The following is a 15,245-nucleotide window of genomic DNA, read 5'->3' on the forward strand; positions in this document are numbered from 1 at the left end:
CTGGCAAATGGTGGCTGGGTTACAGCACATGAGGGCCCTTTTAATGTGACTCCGCCTAGAGGCATTAGGGGAGAGGGTAGCTGTAATCCTTTTACGAGCTCCCACTGCGGTCCAAGCCTGCACTGGGAGGCGAATGTGTGTGGCATTTAATAAGACGCCTCCATCAGTCCTGAGAAAGCAGACATAGGAGCTTAGGGGAGAAACAAGGCCATCCCCACCACAAAAGAGCCAGAAGCCATCCAAATGCCAATGCACTGCCACATTTTTTCCAAACTTTCTGCAGGAGTGGCCTTTAACATCCCCAAACCCTGCTGTGATCCACCGGCTGCAAACCTCAATTGTTCATTGTCTGGCCACTACAGAGCCACTCGTTTTAATATAGTCATGACATGAATGAGACCCGAGCTCCCCTTTGCCCCTCCCCTGAGGCACCTTGGATCTTGGAGGGAGACGGGGGCACCAAGTTGGCTCTGGTACAATAGGGGCTAGTGTTGAGGTCAACAGTAAATAAGGGGTCACATTGTTTCCCCTGTTGGCAATCAGCAAGCCTTCCTTAAGGATTGAAATAACTTACATTTCTGGAACAAGCAGCTGAGTAACTGAGAAAGAAGACTCTGTTCCTCTTTTCAAGGGAATCCATCTTTCTTTCTCCCTCTCTCTCTGTCTCTCACACATGCTTCTTTCTACACCACCCCTCCTCCCAAATCCTTAATTGCCGCTTTTACTCTAATATGTAGAGCAAGCCTGCTCGCCTCCCTAATTTCTCCCCTAAAGATGGTTTGGCTTAAGGGCTTGAAATGTGGATGTGAAAAGTCTGTTGCTTCAAGGGCCATTCCAGTGGAAACAAAAACTTCTTGAGTAAGGAAATTTGGGCCCAAACATTTAAATAACCCGTGTGACAGACACAACACAGAAAGGCATGCTCTTCCATTCTCTTAAGGCTCTGCTTCTCTTTCACCTACAGGCTCCGAAGATTGTTCAAAGAACTTCACGAGCCCCAATGGGACAATCGAGTCCCCCGGGTTTCCCGACAAGTACCCACACAACTTGGACTGCACTTTCACCATCCTGGCCAAACCCAAGATGGAGATAATTCTGCAGTTCTTGACCTTTGACCTGGAGCATGACCCTTTGCAGGTGGGAGAGGGAGACTGCAAATACGATTGGCTGGACATCTGGGATGGCATCCCCCATGGTGAGTGATGGTGCCTCACCAGGCCCTTCCCAGTAGCTTCATTGCCTGTTAATTGCTTTAGTGGCAATAAAAAACAGAACAAAGAAGTTAAAGCTCTTCAGAGTTTATCTATGACCCATGATGACTTTCTCTTATCCTTCCCAGGGATGACTTCAGAAAAACTGTGGAAAGGCAGTTTCCTCACTTGGGCTTACTTCTTTGCAGAAGGATAGGAGACTGGAGGAAGGCATGGCAACCCACTCCAGTGTTCTTGCCTAGAGAATCCCCATGGACAGAGGAGCCTGGTGGGCTAGAGTCCATGGGGTCGCAAAGAGTCAGACACAACTGAATGACTAAGCATAGGAGGAGACTGAGTAGATACTTGGATGAGGATGAGAAAACCTATAGGTCATGTTTTCTTCTGCTCCGTAGAAAGTGACTCAGTGACCACTCTCTATGTCCAAATAGGACTCTAGAGCGAGACTAAGTTTGAACTGTGGCTCTGATCTTAGCAGCTCTGTGTCTTATTAATATCTGTATAAATAAGCTGCTATCATCATCATTATAATTACTATAATTTTATTATCATCTATATAGTCACAGGCTTCCCTGGTAGCTCAGATGGTAAAGAATCTGCCTGCAATGTGGAAGCCCAGGTTTGATCCCTGGGTCAGGAAGATCCCCTGGAGAAGGGAATGGCAACCCACTCCAGTATTCTTGCCTGGAGAATTCGATGGACAAAGAAGCCTGGCAGGCTACAGTCCATAGGGTTGCAAAGAGTTGGACCCAACTGAGCCACTAACACTAACCAACTAACTATAGTCATAGATGTTAAAAAAAAGTTCATCCCCCAAAGCCAAGAGGCACCTGTGCTTCTCATGTAGAGACCAGCATGAGTCTTGGGTATATAGTATCAGTGAGGAAACTCATCTTTCACTTCTATCATCATTCTAAGTATTTTGCACTGTAAGGGAGACTTGATGTCTAAGCAATTTCATTTCCTCAGACAAGCATAAGATTTAGTCAGGAAATGTGTTGGAGTCTCTGCTCTGCTATTTCCTGGCTGTATGCACAATGAACAGTCATGTGCCCTCTCCAAACCTCAATTTCTTCTTCTGTGGAACAAGCATTATAATGATACCTTTCCAGCCCATCTCGCAGGGCTGTGAAAACAGAATGAAGCCAGGTCAGTGAAAATACTGTTTAATGTGCAGGAAAAAAATATTAGGCATTGTTCTGAAACTGTATCTCTGGTTGTTTTGTGCCAAGGCATCCCAAGTGATGCTGTGTTGAATGACTTGGAATTATGGGAAGGGAGAATGTATGGAGATTGGGGTCTGGCGTGTTCATGTCTGTGACCTCTCTTTGTCCTTCCTGTCCAGTTGGACCCCTGATTGGCAAGTACTGTGGGACCAAAACACCTTCTGAACTCCGTTCGGCCACAGGGATCCTCTCTCTGACCTTTCACACGGACATGGCGGTAGCCAAGGACGGCTTCTCTGCACGTTACTACCTGGTCCATCAAGAGCCGCTGGAGAGTGAGTTGGCTGGCTGGGAAACTGACCTGTCCTCCCATGGGGGCTGTGAGGGTGATCTCTGCAAAAGAAGGAGGGAGAAAGTCAGACCTCAAGGGAACAGAGCTGTAGCCTCTTGCTGGGCAGAGATGAATGAAAATAGAATAAATGTCAGTCCAGATACTCATTTCTTTAAAGAAAAAGTATGTATACCAAGAATTAGCTATTCCCAGGGAAAGTCACAGGACCATCTCAAGTCTCAGAATGAAAGGGAGAGTACTTAAGGTATCTATATTGAGTCCCCCATGTGCTATTTTTGGTGGGTTTCCCAGGTGCTGCTAGTGGTAAAGAATCCACCTGCAGGAGATGCAAGAGATGTGCATTCGATCCCTGGGTCAGGAAGATCCCCTGGAGAAGGGAATAGCAACCCACTCCAGTATTCTTGCCTGGAGAATCCCACAAACAGAGGAGCCTGGTGGGCTACAGTCCATGGGGTCAGGCAAAGAGTCAGACACGACTGAGCGACTTAACACACATGCATGTGCTTTTCTTTCAGTCTGGGGTCATTTTCCTCACTCTCCAAGTCTCAGTGACCACTGTCAGAAAAATAGAACTTTTTTTTTCTTTTGGTCGCACCATGCATGTGGGATCCTAGTTCCCCAACCAAGGATTGAACCCATGCCCCTTGCATTGGAAGCTCAGAGCCCTAACCACAGGACAGCCAGGGAAGTCTCAGAAATGGAGAAATTTTAAACCTTTCTCTATATACATATGTTTTAACATGAAATCTCTCTGGGCCTGACTAGAGTTTCTCTCACTAGGCTGGTACACTGCTGGATTTTCACTTTGTTCTGCCAGTAAACACAGTTTTTTAAGCTTCTGCTATGTAACGGGCACTGTGAAAAGCGTAGAAGATCTAATCCAGCCCCCAGCAGTCATGGACCTTGCCATGCAGACCATCAGTCTCTTGCTCTGAGCTGTATCTTTAAATCAGTTCCTCTTGGGCGTGGACTTCAGAGGTGCAGTCATCTTCCCTGAGAAACCTAAACGATCACGTGAATGACCAGAGGCACACTTTCAGGATGATTGGAGCTGGGCGAATCCTGCCATGGCGGTTGACAGTTCACCACACGGCAGCCTGGCCAAGGGACGGGTTTCATTCTGGGTTCTGTTTTTTCTTCAAAGAGCTCATGAAGGTTGAGAGACAAGAGAATAGTATTGTGAGTTAACCAAATTCTGCAGGTGGTCAGTGTGGTCACCGAGCGACAGAGTGGGTTTGATACCTGAGAGAGACTGCTGGTCCTTATCTGACATATGCACACACACGTATTGACCAGTGTCTGAGGGATCACGGGAAGGACAGCAATTAAACGGACAGCAGAAGAGGAAGTGACTTCTGAGGCCAGCTGCCCAGACAGGTGGTGCAGGCTAATGTAGAATGACACGCATGTACTCACAGAGAGGACTCCCAAAGACAGGTATTTATTGCTTTGTAATGTCTGTCTTCGGTGCCAGAACTCATGAGACAGTTGAGTGAAAGAAAGAAGCAAAAGTGCCTCCTGGGTGTTTATTAATAAAGCAGGCTTCCCACGACGTATCAGCCCACCCAAGTCTATCACACGTTTACCTGTTATTTCAATAATGGTGCATCTGGAGTTTGGGAGCATCCGTAGCCTGCAGCACTAACAGTGCTTGTGCTTTAGATTGTATTTTTAATTTCTATGATGATTCTTATTTATCCACAGCCCAATTTCTTTTAGGTCAAATTTAGTTCCTTTCAGACCAAGAGGGGCTGTCAAGCTCTGTGACTTGGCATCATTGTTTGTAAAATGTGAGTGTAGACTTAGGTCTTTAAGATGAAGGAGTGCCTGAAAGGACTCACCCCTTGAAGGGAGCAGCATTCTGGGGGTCTCGGGGTTTAAGGCTATGAGACCTAACTTCTGCCCTTGACCATCTCTACCCACCAGACTTTCAGTGCAATGTCCCTCTGGGAATGGAGTCTGGCCGGATTGCTAATGAACAGATCAGTGCCTCATCTACGTACTCTGATGGGAGGTGGACACCTCAGCAAAGCCGGCTCCATGGTGACGACAATGGCTGGACACCCAACTTGGACTCCAGCAAGGAGTATCTCCAGGTACTGACTCAGAGGCTGTTTAGAGTGTGTGTTCTTCGGTGGGTGAGGCAGCTGGCTCCTTCATTAGAGTCAACAAAGGACATGAAGAAAATAAGCATAACATAATTGAGAACTCCTCTCATCCATCCATCCTAAGAAATCCATATTCTAGGCACAAGCACAGTGCCAGGCACTGTGTTAAGCGCCAGGATGAAATGGACACTTCCCTGCCCTTGTGAAGATTACCAGGCCCTGGTGGACTTTCTGGGCTGGGACGGGGTTTGCCCTTTCACTGTAGACATCCAAGCAACTTCTATAAACAGTTCCAGAGCGTCCTCATTCTTGGCAGAGGGAGGCATCAGGACGTAGGGGGCATTTTTCCTAAGGGCAGGCTGGCTGAGAAGCATGGCAACCTTTTGTGATCTCTGCTGTTTGGAGGGAGCCCTGCCAGGAAGGTTTTGCTGATAGCCATCAGGAGACCACGTGGGAAATTATCACTACCAGGAATGAAATTCCAATCGCGTGGATGCCCTGCAGCATTTTTTCAGGCTATTGTTTGCTTTCCTTCTGAATAAGACATGCAGCTTTTGTGGAATAATCCTCCCTTGCTCTACACACCGGTCCAGTGCTGGTCCCCAGGGGAGAGCAAGCCGCTAGTTCCATGCTAGAGCAAGGACTGCTTTCATGACACATGGTAGGTAGCCTTGTGACCTGCTGACAAGCCTGTCCTAGCTCTGAGGCTAGCTTGTCCTACCAGCCTCTGTTCTGAGAAGGACGTTACTGAGCAGATGACAGGAAAGGGAGAAAGACCCCTTAGAAACTTCCAGAGCATTCCATAGAATGAGCTCTAACAGCCCAACCCTAAGGCCATCTGTCACTCTCTTCTCTTCCTCTCCAATAATCCTTCTCATCTAGCAAAGCTTCCAGAAAGTTCTGACAGCCAGCATTCCATTGACTGTAGTCCTCGTTTTGAGTCCTAATCGTATTCTTTCTCCTATTGCTCTCCACTTGTTTATCATACACATATACAGCACTATGTACTTCTTTAGAACGCTTAATCATGCTGAGCACATATTAAGTAGCTAATAAATGCTTACTGAATCAAATTTTACCAGGGCATGCTGGCTCAGTTTTGATCACAGGGAGATTGCTGTTAAGAAACACTGCAGCCTGCAAAGGAATGACACCTAGCAATTTCCAAATGGGTTTGGTGTTGTGGAAGGGAAGGTGGCTCAAAATGTTGGCCATCCTCCTTGTCGGACAAAAGGTCAGCACTTGGTCCATAAGCATAATTGCTTGGGCAGACTCTACATGCCTTTTGACCCCTTGGTGACCCAAGCGACTAAATATACAATGGAGTGAGGGACTGAGGGGAGGAGAAACAGCTCTGAGCTGAGACTTTGGCAGCTAGGCTGGATCAGAGTGGAGTGGATTGGATTTAGCCATTGTTCCTGTAAAACAGCATCCGCTTTCACTATCCAAGGCAGGTCGTGGTTAAGTAAAAAGAGGTCATAGTTCTAGATGTTAATGATTCCTTTAAGATAAACAGTCATCCTGTCTGTTCAAATTTGCAAAAAAGAAAGAAAGAAAAAAAAAGAAATAAAACTCAAGCTACAATTTCAGAGGTGTCCAATGTAGTTTGAATATGTCGAGTTTAACTCTCTAGTGGATGCAGACAGATACTGACCACCAATACCTGTGAGTGAATCACAGACACGGGTTGGGAGTCAAGTACTGCAATGGTGTCCTATGAAGGAAAGCCCAGATGCTCCCTGTGTGGGGAGTCAAGACGCCCATCCTTCTTCGCCTTCCTTCTCCAGGTGGACCTACGCTTTCTAACTGTGCTCACAGCCATTGCAACGCAGGGAGCGATTTCCAGGGAAACTCAGAATGGCTATTATGTCAAATCCTACAAGCTGGAAGTGAGCACTAATGGTGAGGACTGGATGGTGTACCGACACGGCAAGAACCACAAGGTAAAACCATGGCCCCACCACAGGGGCATGCGTGGGGCAGAGCAGGAGGGGTGGGTCAAGAGGGGCTGCAAACCCACCCCACATGGACAAGGCAGCCTTGTTCCCCAAGGCTCCAGTAATTGATGGAAGCACCGGAGACACTGGCCCTGAAAATATTCTTTCTTATGCTAAAGTGATTGGAAGACACCGTTTCTCCGACAGCCTGGCTGCTGTTGTATCTCGTACAGCAGAGAGAGAAAGAGCTTGCAGAGTGCTCTCTGACTACAAATGAAGGAGAGAATGTGTTCCTGGCCCGTGTCTCCCTGTGCAGGATTCATTGAGCATTGATGGCCTGAGTCCCTTCCACATGCTGCGTTAACAGTCACAAAACCCCATGAAACTACAGTTCGGGGAGTTACCGAGGTCTGGAAATAAAAGGGCACAGATCCTAAAAGGGAATCACAATGTCCCGAAGGAAAAAGAGGACAATAAATAATGAGGAGAAATTCGGTTTGTTGGGGATGAGATCTGAACTGGCAGTCATGCTTGGCAGTAAGGCATTGAATCTGCAAGGCTGGTGCCTTCAGCGTCTGGGGCTCCCACAGGCGTGTCCTCGTGGGTGATGTGAGGCTTTTGTTGTATATATGGATGAATGTCTGATCTCAGCTTTCTTACAACACGTGGCATTCTGGCAGTGAACAGGTCTGCAGCTGGCACTGGCAATGTACATACTGGTTATAAGGTAGACTCAGTGCGTGGAAAGGCTTATTGGAAATGGCCAGTGGTCTCACCTGGGCAGGGCAGGAGCACTGTTCTTTGTGGGCTGACTCTTGGGTCTCAAAGGAGAACACTCATCTTTCTCTGAATGGAACTGGGGAGTGAGGGAGAGTATCTCTCTCCCTGTCTGTCAGGCTGTGAGTTATCAAAAGGGTACACAGGTGGCCCAACCTTGAGAGGCTGAAGGTCTTTTCCAAACAAGGTGCCCTCAGCCTGTGTCACTACCCCAAGGCGGCTTGTTCTTGCTGTTGTAACAGGAAACCTTGGGCCCAGAAAATCCCAAACTATAATGTTGGCACTGCTTCACTCGGGAAATGTGAGTTTTTAAAGGAGTGGATTTTTAAAAATTAAGATCGCCATAGTAACATGGCACCATTCATCTGAAATCATGGCTTCTAGATATTACCAGGTCTCTCTCTCTCTCTCTCTCACACACACACACACACTCCCCATTTCACAGATAAAGAAAGTGAGAGACTTAGCAATTGAAAGACTTCCGCATTTTGATGTGTTGAGCAGGTCTGGTTTCTCATTGCCTGCTTTTGTTTCAGGGAGAGTTACTAAATGTGACTTGGACACAGCAAGCCAGAGTCGGCATGGGGTGCTGGGAGCTCTGTGGATGAAGTCCTCATCCCAGCCCGCTCCTTCTCATGCCCTCTCTTTCCACCCTCCCTTTTCCATAAGAAACTGCTAGAACCCAGAAATTCAGCCAGGCAGGCAAGGGCCAGCAGCTGGTTTGGGGTGGGTACAGGGGAGGAGGAAGAGGTTCCTCTAATCACCTCCCTGTCCAGGCTCAATGACTAAGCAGCGCTGGCCAGAGGGATACTGTAGCATAAGCCGATTTTAAAAGCATGCAGATGGACTGGGATGCTATTTAAAACACCATTTGTAGGAAATCTGCTTTTGGAAATACCTTAGCACTGCACATTTTGATAGAATGCTGTCCTCCCTGGCTTTATCCCTGGTATTGGTTCTGCAGGGAAGATATTCCTGAGAATTAAATGTAGCTTTCTGGACTCCTTTAGAACCATTCTTCTCCACTTTTTCATACCGGATACATTCTCATCTCTTTTATTTTCTCTCTCTCTCTCCCCTTTGCCTCCTCTTCTCACCCATGACTAAATTTTTTTCCCTAGAAACCATGGGGTAATTTCCTTCTTGGTACCTAGAAGGAGGCAGAAGAATGGACAGGCTGCCAATCAAGCATTGCCCCTCCCTGTGCTCCCTTGTCCGCGCTCTGGTGTGGCGGGTGAGGGAGGAGACCTCGGGTCCTCGAGTCCATGGATGGTCCCTGCTGCTCCTTCATTATCGGATCTGCTCCCAGACGTCTGTATTTAACGTGCGGATTCCGCACCGTTCATAGTGTGTCAGCGCAGCTCTCTGTCTGTTCGGGTTGAAATAGTTGAGTGAACCGTGCCAAATAGATTTGTCAAGTCTGCTGCAGTTTGAGTTGATGCCATGAAGGGGAGGTGGGGTGAGGAGGGGACCAGGGGGCAGTGTGGGGAGAGGTTTCGTCGACCCAGGACACTACCAGTTTCCCTTTGTAGCCGCCGGATGGTGGGCACCGTGCCAAGCACACTGGCGCTAAGTGGACTCAAAAGCAGAATTCAGCCAGAAGGACCTGTGAGCAAAGCCCAACAGAGGTGGAGGCAGGAGTGGGCTCTGCTCTGTGGGCAGTTGGGAGGGGTTGCAGATGGGACCCAGTGCACGGGGTGTGCAAGGAGGGGACGGTGATGTTTGGGGCAGAAATGTGGGGACTGATTTCCATTCCCTGGTCTCTGTCAACACCAGTGCGGTATACCAAAGGCCAGGGAATTGGGGAAGTTGGAGGAAAACAAGATTAACGAACACTCAGGGTGGTGGGGGATGGCTGCGCTAGTCCCTTGCAAAACACTCTCTACAGTTTGAACCCAGGCTGGGCTGAGGCAAGGCCTGAGCCTATGGTGGGGGAAGACTTCCTTGAGGCTAGGAAGTGAGGGGGACTGACTGAAGAGCTCTTTTCCAACCTCCCACGGCCTGGAAGCAGCCTCTTCTTAGGCCCTTTCTATCCAACAGGTAACGGTGAGGCTGCGGATGAGAAAGGCATTACCCTGTCGCTGGGGATATTGCAAGGATCCTCCAGGCAAAATGCAGCCTGGCTACACAGGCACGTGTACAGCACATCCCCAAATCCTTACCCAACTCCGCGTGCCATAAAAAATGGAACCTATGATTTTCCTACAGGGGGACCTTCTCATGCATATTTATTATGTAACCACAAGGCAGAGAGCTCTTCCACCTGTTAGAGCCCATAGCCAGCCTGTGTGCTCTTTTAGATTATACAAATTGCTTCACATATATTTCTTCAGAAACCACAAGCATAAAACTGCTGCCTTTGGTTTCACCGGCTGTATTAATAACACCCCAAACACAGACATAGCATTGTAAGTACAATAGTGGAAAGTTAGTATGTATGTCTATAATTATAGACACAATTATGTACACACAGACTAAGGGAGGGGCGTGGAGAAAGATGGAAAGAGCTGGAAGGCACGAGGCCTTGGCTAGGCTCCTGCTCACCTCTGAGATGCTGGTTCTGCGAGTCTGCGCTGGAGGCAGTGAGACAGAGGCTGCTGTCAAGCCAGGAGGACACAGGCCATGCCCTTACAGGTCTAAGCAAAAGCCTCTAATTTCAATTGTCCCTTATTGGGTACATGTGAGCATCTTTCTTGCTGATGTCACTCGTGTTACCTTGTTCTTAGTCACAGTATTGCTGGGCTGTTCTGATGTGTTTGGAAGAAATTTGGACTAAAAGAAAAAGTCTGTCAGGTGCTACCTGTATCCTGATGGCCAGATTGAAGATGGAAGGGTTAGGACAGGGAATGGGTAAGGTTTGGGTCCAAGAGTTTTCAAAATTACCCATAATGAGTGGCAGAAATGCACTAAGCTATGGAGAAGGCAATGGCACCCCACTCCAGTACTCTTGCCTGGAAAATCCCATGGAGGAGCCTGGTAGGCAGCAGTCCACGGGGTCGCGAAGAGTAGGACACGACTGAGCGACTTCACTTTCGCTTTCCACTTTCATGCATTGGAGAAGGAAATGGCAGCCCACTCCAGTGTTCTTGCCTGGAGAATCCCAGGGATGGAGCCTGGTGGGCTGTCTATGGGGTCGCACAGAGTCAGACACGACTGAAGTGACTTAGCAGCAGCAGCAGCAATCTTATTAATGTAATGATGACTTCCAAGGGGCTCGGAGAACCCTCAGGCGCTGGCTTATTTGCTTCAGAATTTAACAGTGTTTAAGACTGTGGAACTGAAGCTCTCGGGCAAAGTAATTTGCCCCAGGGACTTGGGGGAACTGTGGAGTCCCTGTGGAAGGCACCGGTCACCATGCTTTTGAGTTCAGACCAGTCTTCTCATAATCATGATGGCTCACCATCTTGCATTCAGAGGGAAATTGGCTTCCTCAATGTTCCATCCAGGGTTCAAGAGAGGCGCACATTCATGGAGATATGAAGGCAAGTTGTGCTTTGAGGGCACTGGGCTCATCATTTTGGATTTGGGACCCCATCATAGAATCCTGAGCTGTAACTTGAATGAAGTCACTTTGGCCACCTCCCTTCAGAACGAATAACCACTCCCCCATCACTTCAAAAATCCTCAGTTCTATATTTATTTTCCAAATTAAAACAAATCATTGTGAGAGCCATCTGAGAAATTTAAAACCCTTTGTGAAGCTTTCAGAAACTTAAGAAGAAAGACAAACCCCCCCAAATTAATTGGCTAAAGGTTGGAACCATGTGGTGTCTCTCTTCAGACCTTCTCAGATGATGCACTGTGTGACCTTGGAGATTTCTCTTTGCAGCTCCGTGCCTCAGTGTTTCTGCTGGCCCAAATGGAATGGTGCCTTTTTTGCTGTAGGCAGAGCACCTTGGGATCCATAGATGGAAGGCTCTCTGCAGATATAATTAATGTATTAGACCCACAGAGCTCTTCTTGAGCAGAAGCAAGTTATCAATTTAAAAAGTAACAAGGCCCCATGGGATATTTATCTGCCTCTCTTAAAACCATAGGTCTGGAAGGGACCTGATAAGTCATCCAGACCTCTCCGTGCATCTGATGGGGCCTGTACATGAGCTGCCACAGATAAACCGTACCCCTCAGGCTTCAGTTAGGAATGCAATTGTTCCTTCAATGAAAATTTGGGTTTTTAAAAATATATATATGTATCTTTTTTTGAAGCCTCCTGGTGGATGACTGGCTTTCCCTTTCCCTTTTATTGTAGTAATTTTACTTATTGTGTGTAATATTAAGACAATGACTCAAACCATCAGCTAGTAATGGACATCAAACTTTAGAAGTCATAGATATGATTATATTGTCCAGGGTCATGTATGTTCAGAAGAGGGCTGATGTCCTCTCCGAATTCAAGTCCCCCAGTTTATCTGCCCCCCTCAATTATAACCAAGAAGAATCGAGGGCCCTTGGTAATTAAGTTTGTCCCTTATCCATTTGCCATGGGATGAGCTCAGACCTTTAGCCTCTCCACTTAGGAAGCTCCAGGGAAAATTTCATTATACATAAGCTTGGAACCTTTTCTCCATCAGGCCCCCATGGCTGGCTTCACCCAACTCCCATGGGTGCTGAATTGTCTCCAGGACTGCAGGCCAGCCTCCCTGGCGCTTATGGCCTTGATGCTAAATTCCTTGTGCTTTCCAGACCCACGGCCAGTGGGACGGAGCAGACAGCAGGAAATGTGAAATGGTGCCGTGATTTTGCTTGGGCAAAAGCCCAAGCACCTCCGGATGAGCAGTGGGGTGAGCACTTCGCCAGGTAGATTGTTGGGTTCTTTGCTGTCACCAGTTCCCTGCTCTGTGGTTTCCTGAGATTTCTTCTGGAAAAAGAGTACAGTTGGCAGGTAGATTTAGCAACCTCATTCCCTGTGCACTTTTTGCTCTCTTTTCCCCACCTGGAGATTAAAAAAGGTGCCTCCTTAAATAATGTGGCAGTGTTCTTTCAGGAGGTTTTCAGTTGGAGGCCCTTCCCACCCAGGTAGAATGTCTATTTCTGCCCCACCTTCATGGGAGTACACCCTCATGGCTCTGATATTCCACTCTCTTGCAGCCCATCTCTCCTCCAGCCCCCGATCCCTGAGCTGTCCTCTGCTCCTCTCCTCCCTTATGCTTTCCTGTCTCAAATCCTGAAACCCTAATCCTGTTACTATGCTGTGTTCCAGGGCTCAGCATCTCGATGGGGGTAACTTGATCCCGCAGTAAATCTAACGGGCCCCTCAAGGCACACACAGATGGGGATGTGTACATACTACCCACCTCCGCCCCCCACCCCCAGAAAAAAAAATCAGCTTTCCTTGCCCTACACCTCACAACAAGCTCCTGCTCTTCTGTCTCCTCCTTCACATCAGCAATGCTGCCTGATGATAAAAACAGCCCTAAAGTAAAGGAGGAGGAGATAGGAGGGCATCGTGGTGGTAAATGAGCATTTGGTGGTTAGGGAATTTCTTTGCCCTACCCCCATCCTTTCCCGCCCTTAAATTCTCTTTCTCGGTGTCTCTCATAGATATATATTTATACAGGAGAGAGACATCCCTTCTGATTCTGTATCTGGCTAAGTTCCCACATTCACTAGAATGAAAGCAGCTTTAAAAAAAAAAAAAATTATAGTCTTGAAGGAAGAGTTTTAAGAGAGAAATGTCAGGACCAAGATTTACAAACAGGAAAAAAAAGTCCATTGCCTTAACATCATTTTCCCCAAGTGCAGCAGGCCCCCATCCCCACCCCTACCCTTGCCTGTTTGGTGCAACAAATTAATTAAGCAGGATGGTATTCATTGATTAACCATTTATTTCCTGGTGTAGCCCCGATGGCTGATTTTAGAGAAAATGCAAGGGAAAGCAGGTGGGAGAGGGAGGACCAGCATTTGGTCCTGAGTGAGGATGGGTCAGTGTGGTGGTTCCTGAGAAGAATGTTTAAAATGTGCTCCTGTTTTCCCCCATCTCTGCCCTCCATTCCTGCCACCTGTCTTCTCTGCTGGCTTTGTTCTGCTCCTTGAGAGTCTGTGCCAAGTAGATTGAAAAGGAGAACTTTGGATGCAATGAAACATTTATTCGTGAAGAGAAATATTTATTTTTAAAAAAGAAACGGAGGAGAAAAAGATCTCCTGCACAGTTTCTACCTCAGGGCTCCAGCACTGTGTTGTCTTTGAAAAATTTTCTGCTCTCTGGGCAGTTCCTGGAGCCAGTTGCATTCACATATTTACAGCAAGATAGAAGTAAACTGTAGGTCACACTATAGGTAATGAAGGGACGGGCATGCGCAGACGGAATGAATGAAGCCCAGGCAGGTGGGAGGCAGTGCACAGAATGAGAGTCTGCGTCTGTGGACCAAAGGGCCTGCCTGACGGAGGAAGGTCAGGCAGCCAGGAGCACCGCGAGCCTGTGCTTTTCTCTCCACCGAGAGGCTCAAAGACTGTTGAGTGCCTACCCTGGCCTGGGCACCCGGATGTTGATGGCAGGGATGAACAGCGTATGGGAGAGAGATTTAGGGCTGGCAGAGAATCCACCCTCAAAGAGGACTCCCAGGTAGGCAATGAAACAGTAACTGTTCTCAGTGGCGCCTGAGTCACTGTGTGTTCTTCAAAGAGATCTTTGGGAGGGGTCAGCAAGAAGTGGTGTCTGTGGCTAGAAATGGGGTGAAAGACAAAGAACAGATGACCTCAAAAACCAAACATGATGGCTAGATGTTTCTTATTAGAGTATAAATGTATATACATACACATACATATGCATATATATATATATATATACTTTTATTTTTTACATTGTCCATGCCTTATGAGCTCACAGACATGGTCGAAACATGTTGTTTCCTTTTTCTGGGTGGGGGAAGAGTGATTTGTAGATAATAACCAAACTGGGATATTGGATAGCAGCCAATTTAATTGGCAGATGCCCCCCTCTCCCAGAGGTGCAAATCAAAAAATCCATGAAGTGCTGCCGGTTTCAGATTCTGTCTTACTGAAAATAAACCAAAGGTGTCCAGAATCAATTGGTAAGCGTTGGATTATGTTCGGAATTCAGCAAGGCACCAAATGGATTATCTAAACCACTTCGTGCCCTGAATTGTTTTTCAAACTTGGTTTACAGAAGTGCACTTGAAGAACTCTATATTCAACATAGCTTCATACGTTCAGATATATATACACACACACACACACACATTAGTAATTACAACATAATCAATGCTATCCCACCTCTTTAGAAAGCTAGGATCACCTTGAACACACTTCTTTTCACACTTTTTCCTTTGGGTGGGGAAGCAACCATATTAACTTTTTTTTTTTAGTTAACAAAAACATATACCATCTGTGACATCCAGCTTTTAAAGCAGATGTTAAAATGTGATCATCACATGTATACACACACATGTATACATCTATCTGGGTGTGCCATACGCTGACAAGTCACTGAGTTTTCTCAGCAATGTGGACTCCTCACTGTGAAGTTATGGCCTGAAAATTCTTGGCCTCGAGGTGGGACTTGAGAGTTAATGGCTTTCAAGGCTTGAACTTTCCCAGTTAAACAGAGACCTACTTGTTACTCGTGCTGTAGCTTCCCGTCTAATGTCTGTCCTGGCTGTGGTGCTGGCCCTAGAGCCAGCAGGAAGGGCTGGCTGGTAAAGTTCAGTGTCTATTTGCAAGCCTGCTATCTACTT

The 15,245-nt window shown here is 47.2% G+C and overlaps 1 protein-coding gene across 3 annotated transcripts in view; it reads left to right on the forward strand.

Annotated features, from left to right (window-relative positions):
* The window catches only part of NRP2 (neuropilin 2), a 119,229-nt gene that overhangs the window by 40,648 nt on the left and 63,336 nt on the right, over positions 1 to 15,245 (forward strand). For all 3 annotated transcript variants that reach the window (XM_055573213.1, XM_055573214.1, XM_055573215.1), the window contains exons 4-7: positions 965 to 1,195; positions 2,557 to 2,712; positions 4,656 to 4,825; positions 6,625 to 6,780. In XM_055573213.1, coding sequence (XP_055429188.1) covers positions 965 to 1,195; positions 2,557 to 2,712; positions 4,656 to 4,825; positions 6,625 to 6,780 — 713 coding nt within the window. The remainder of the gene's footprint in view (positions 1 to 964; positions 1,196 to 2,556; positions 2,713 to 4,655; positions 4,826 to 6,624; positions 6,781 to 15,245) is intronic.

The sequence above is a fragment of the Bubalus kerabau genome, chromosome 3 (assembly GCF_029407905.1).
Source record: "Bubalus kerabau isolate K-KA32 ecotype Philippines breed swamp buffalo chromosome 3, PCC_UOA_SB_1v2, whole genome shotgun sequence".
Taxonomy (NCBI): Eukaryota; Metazoa; Chordata; class Mammalia; order Artiodactyla; family Bovidae; genus Bubalus; species Bubalus kerabau.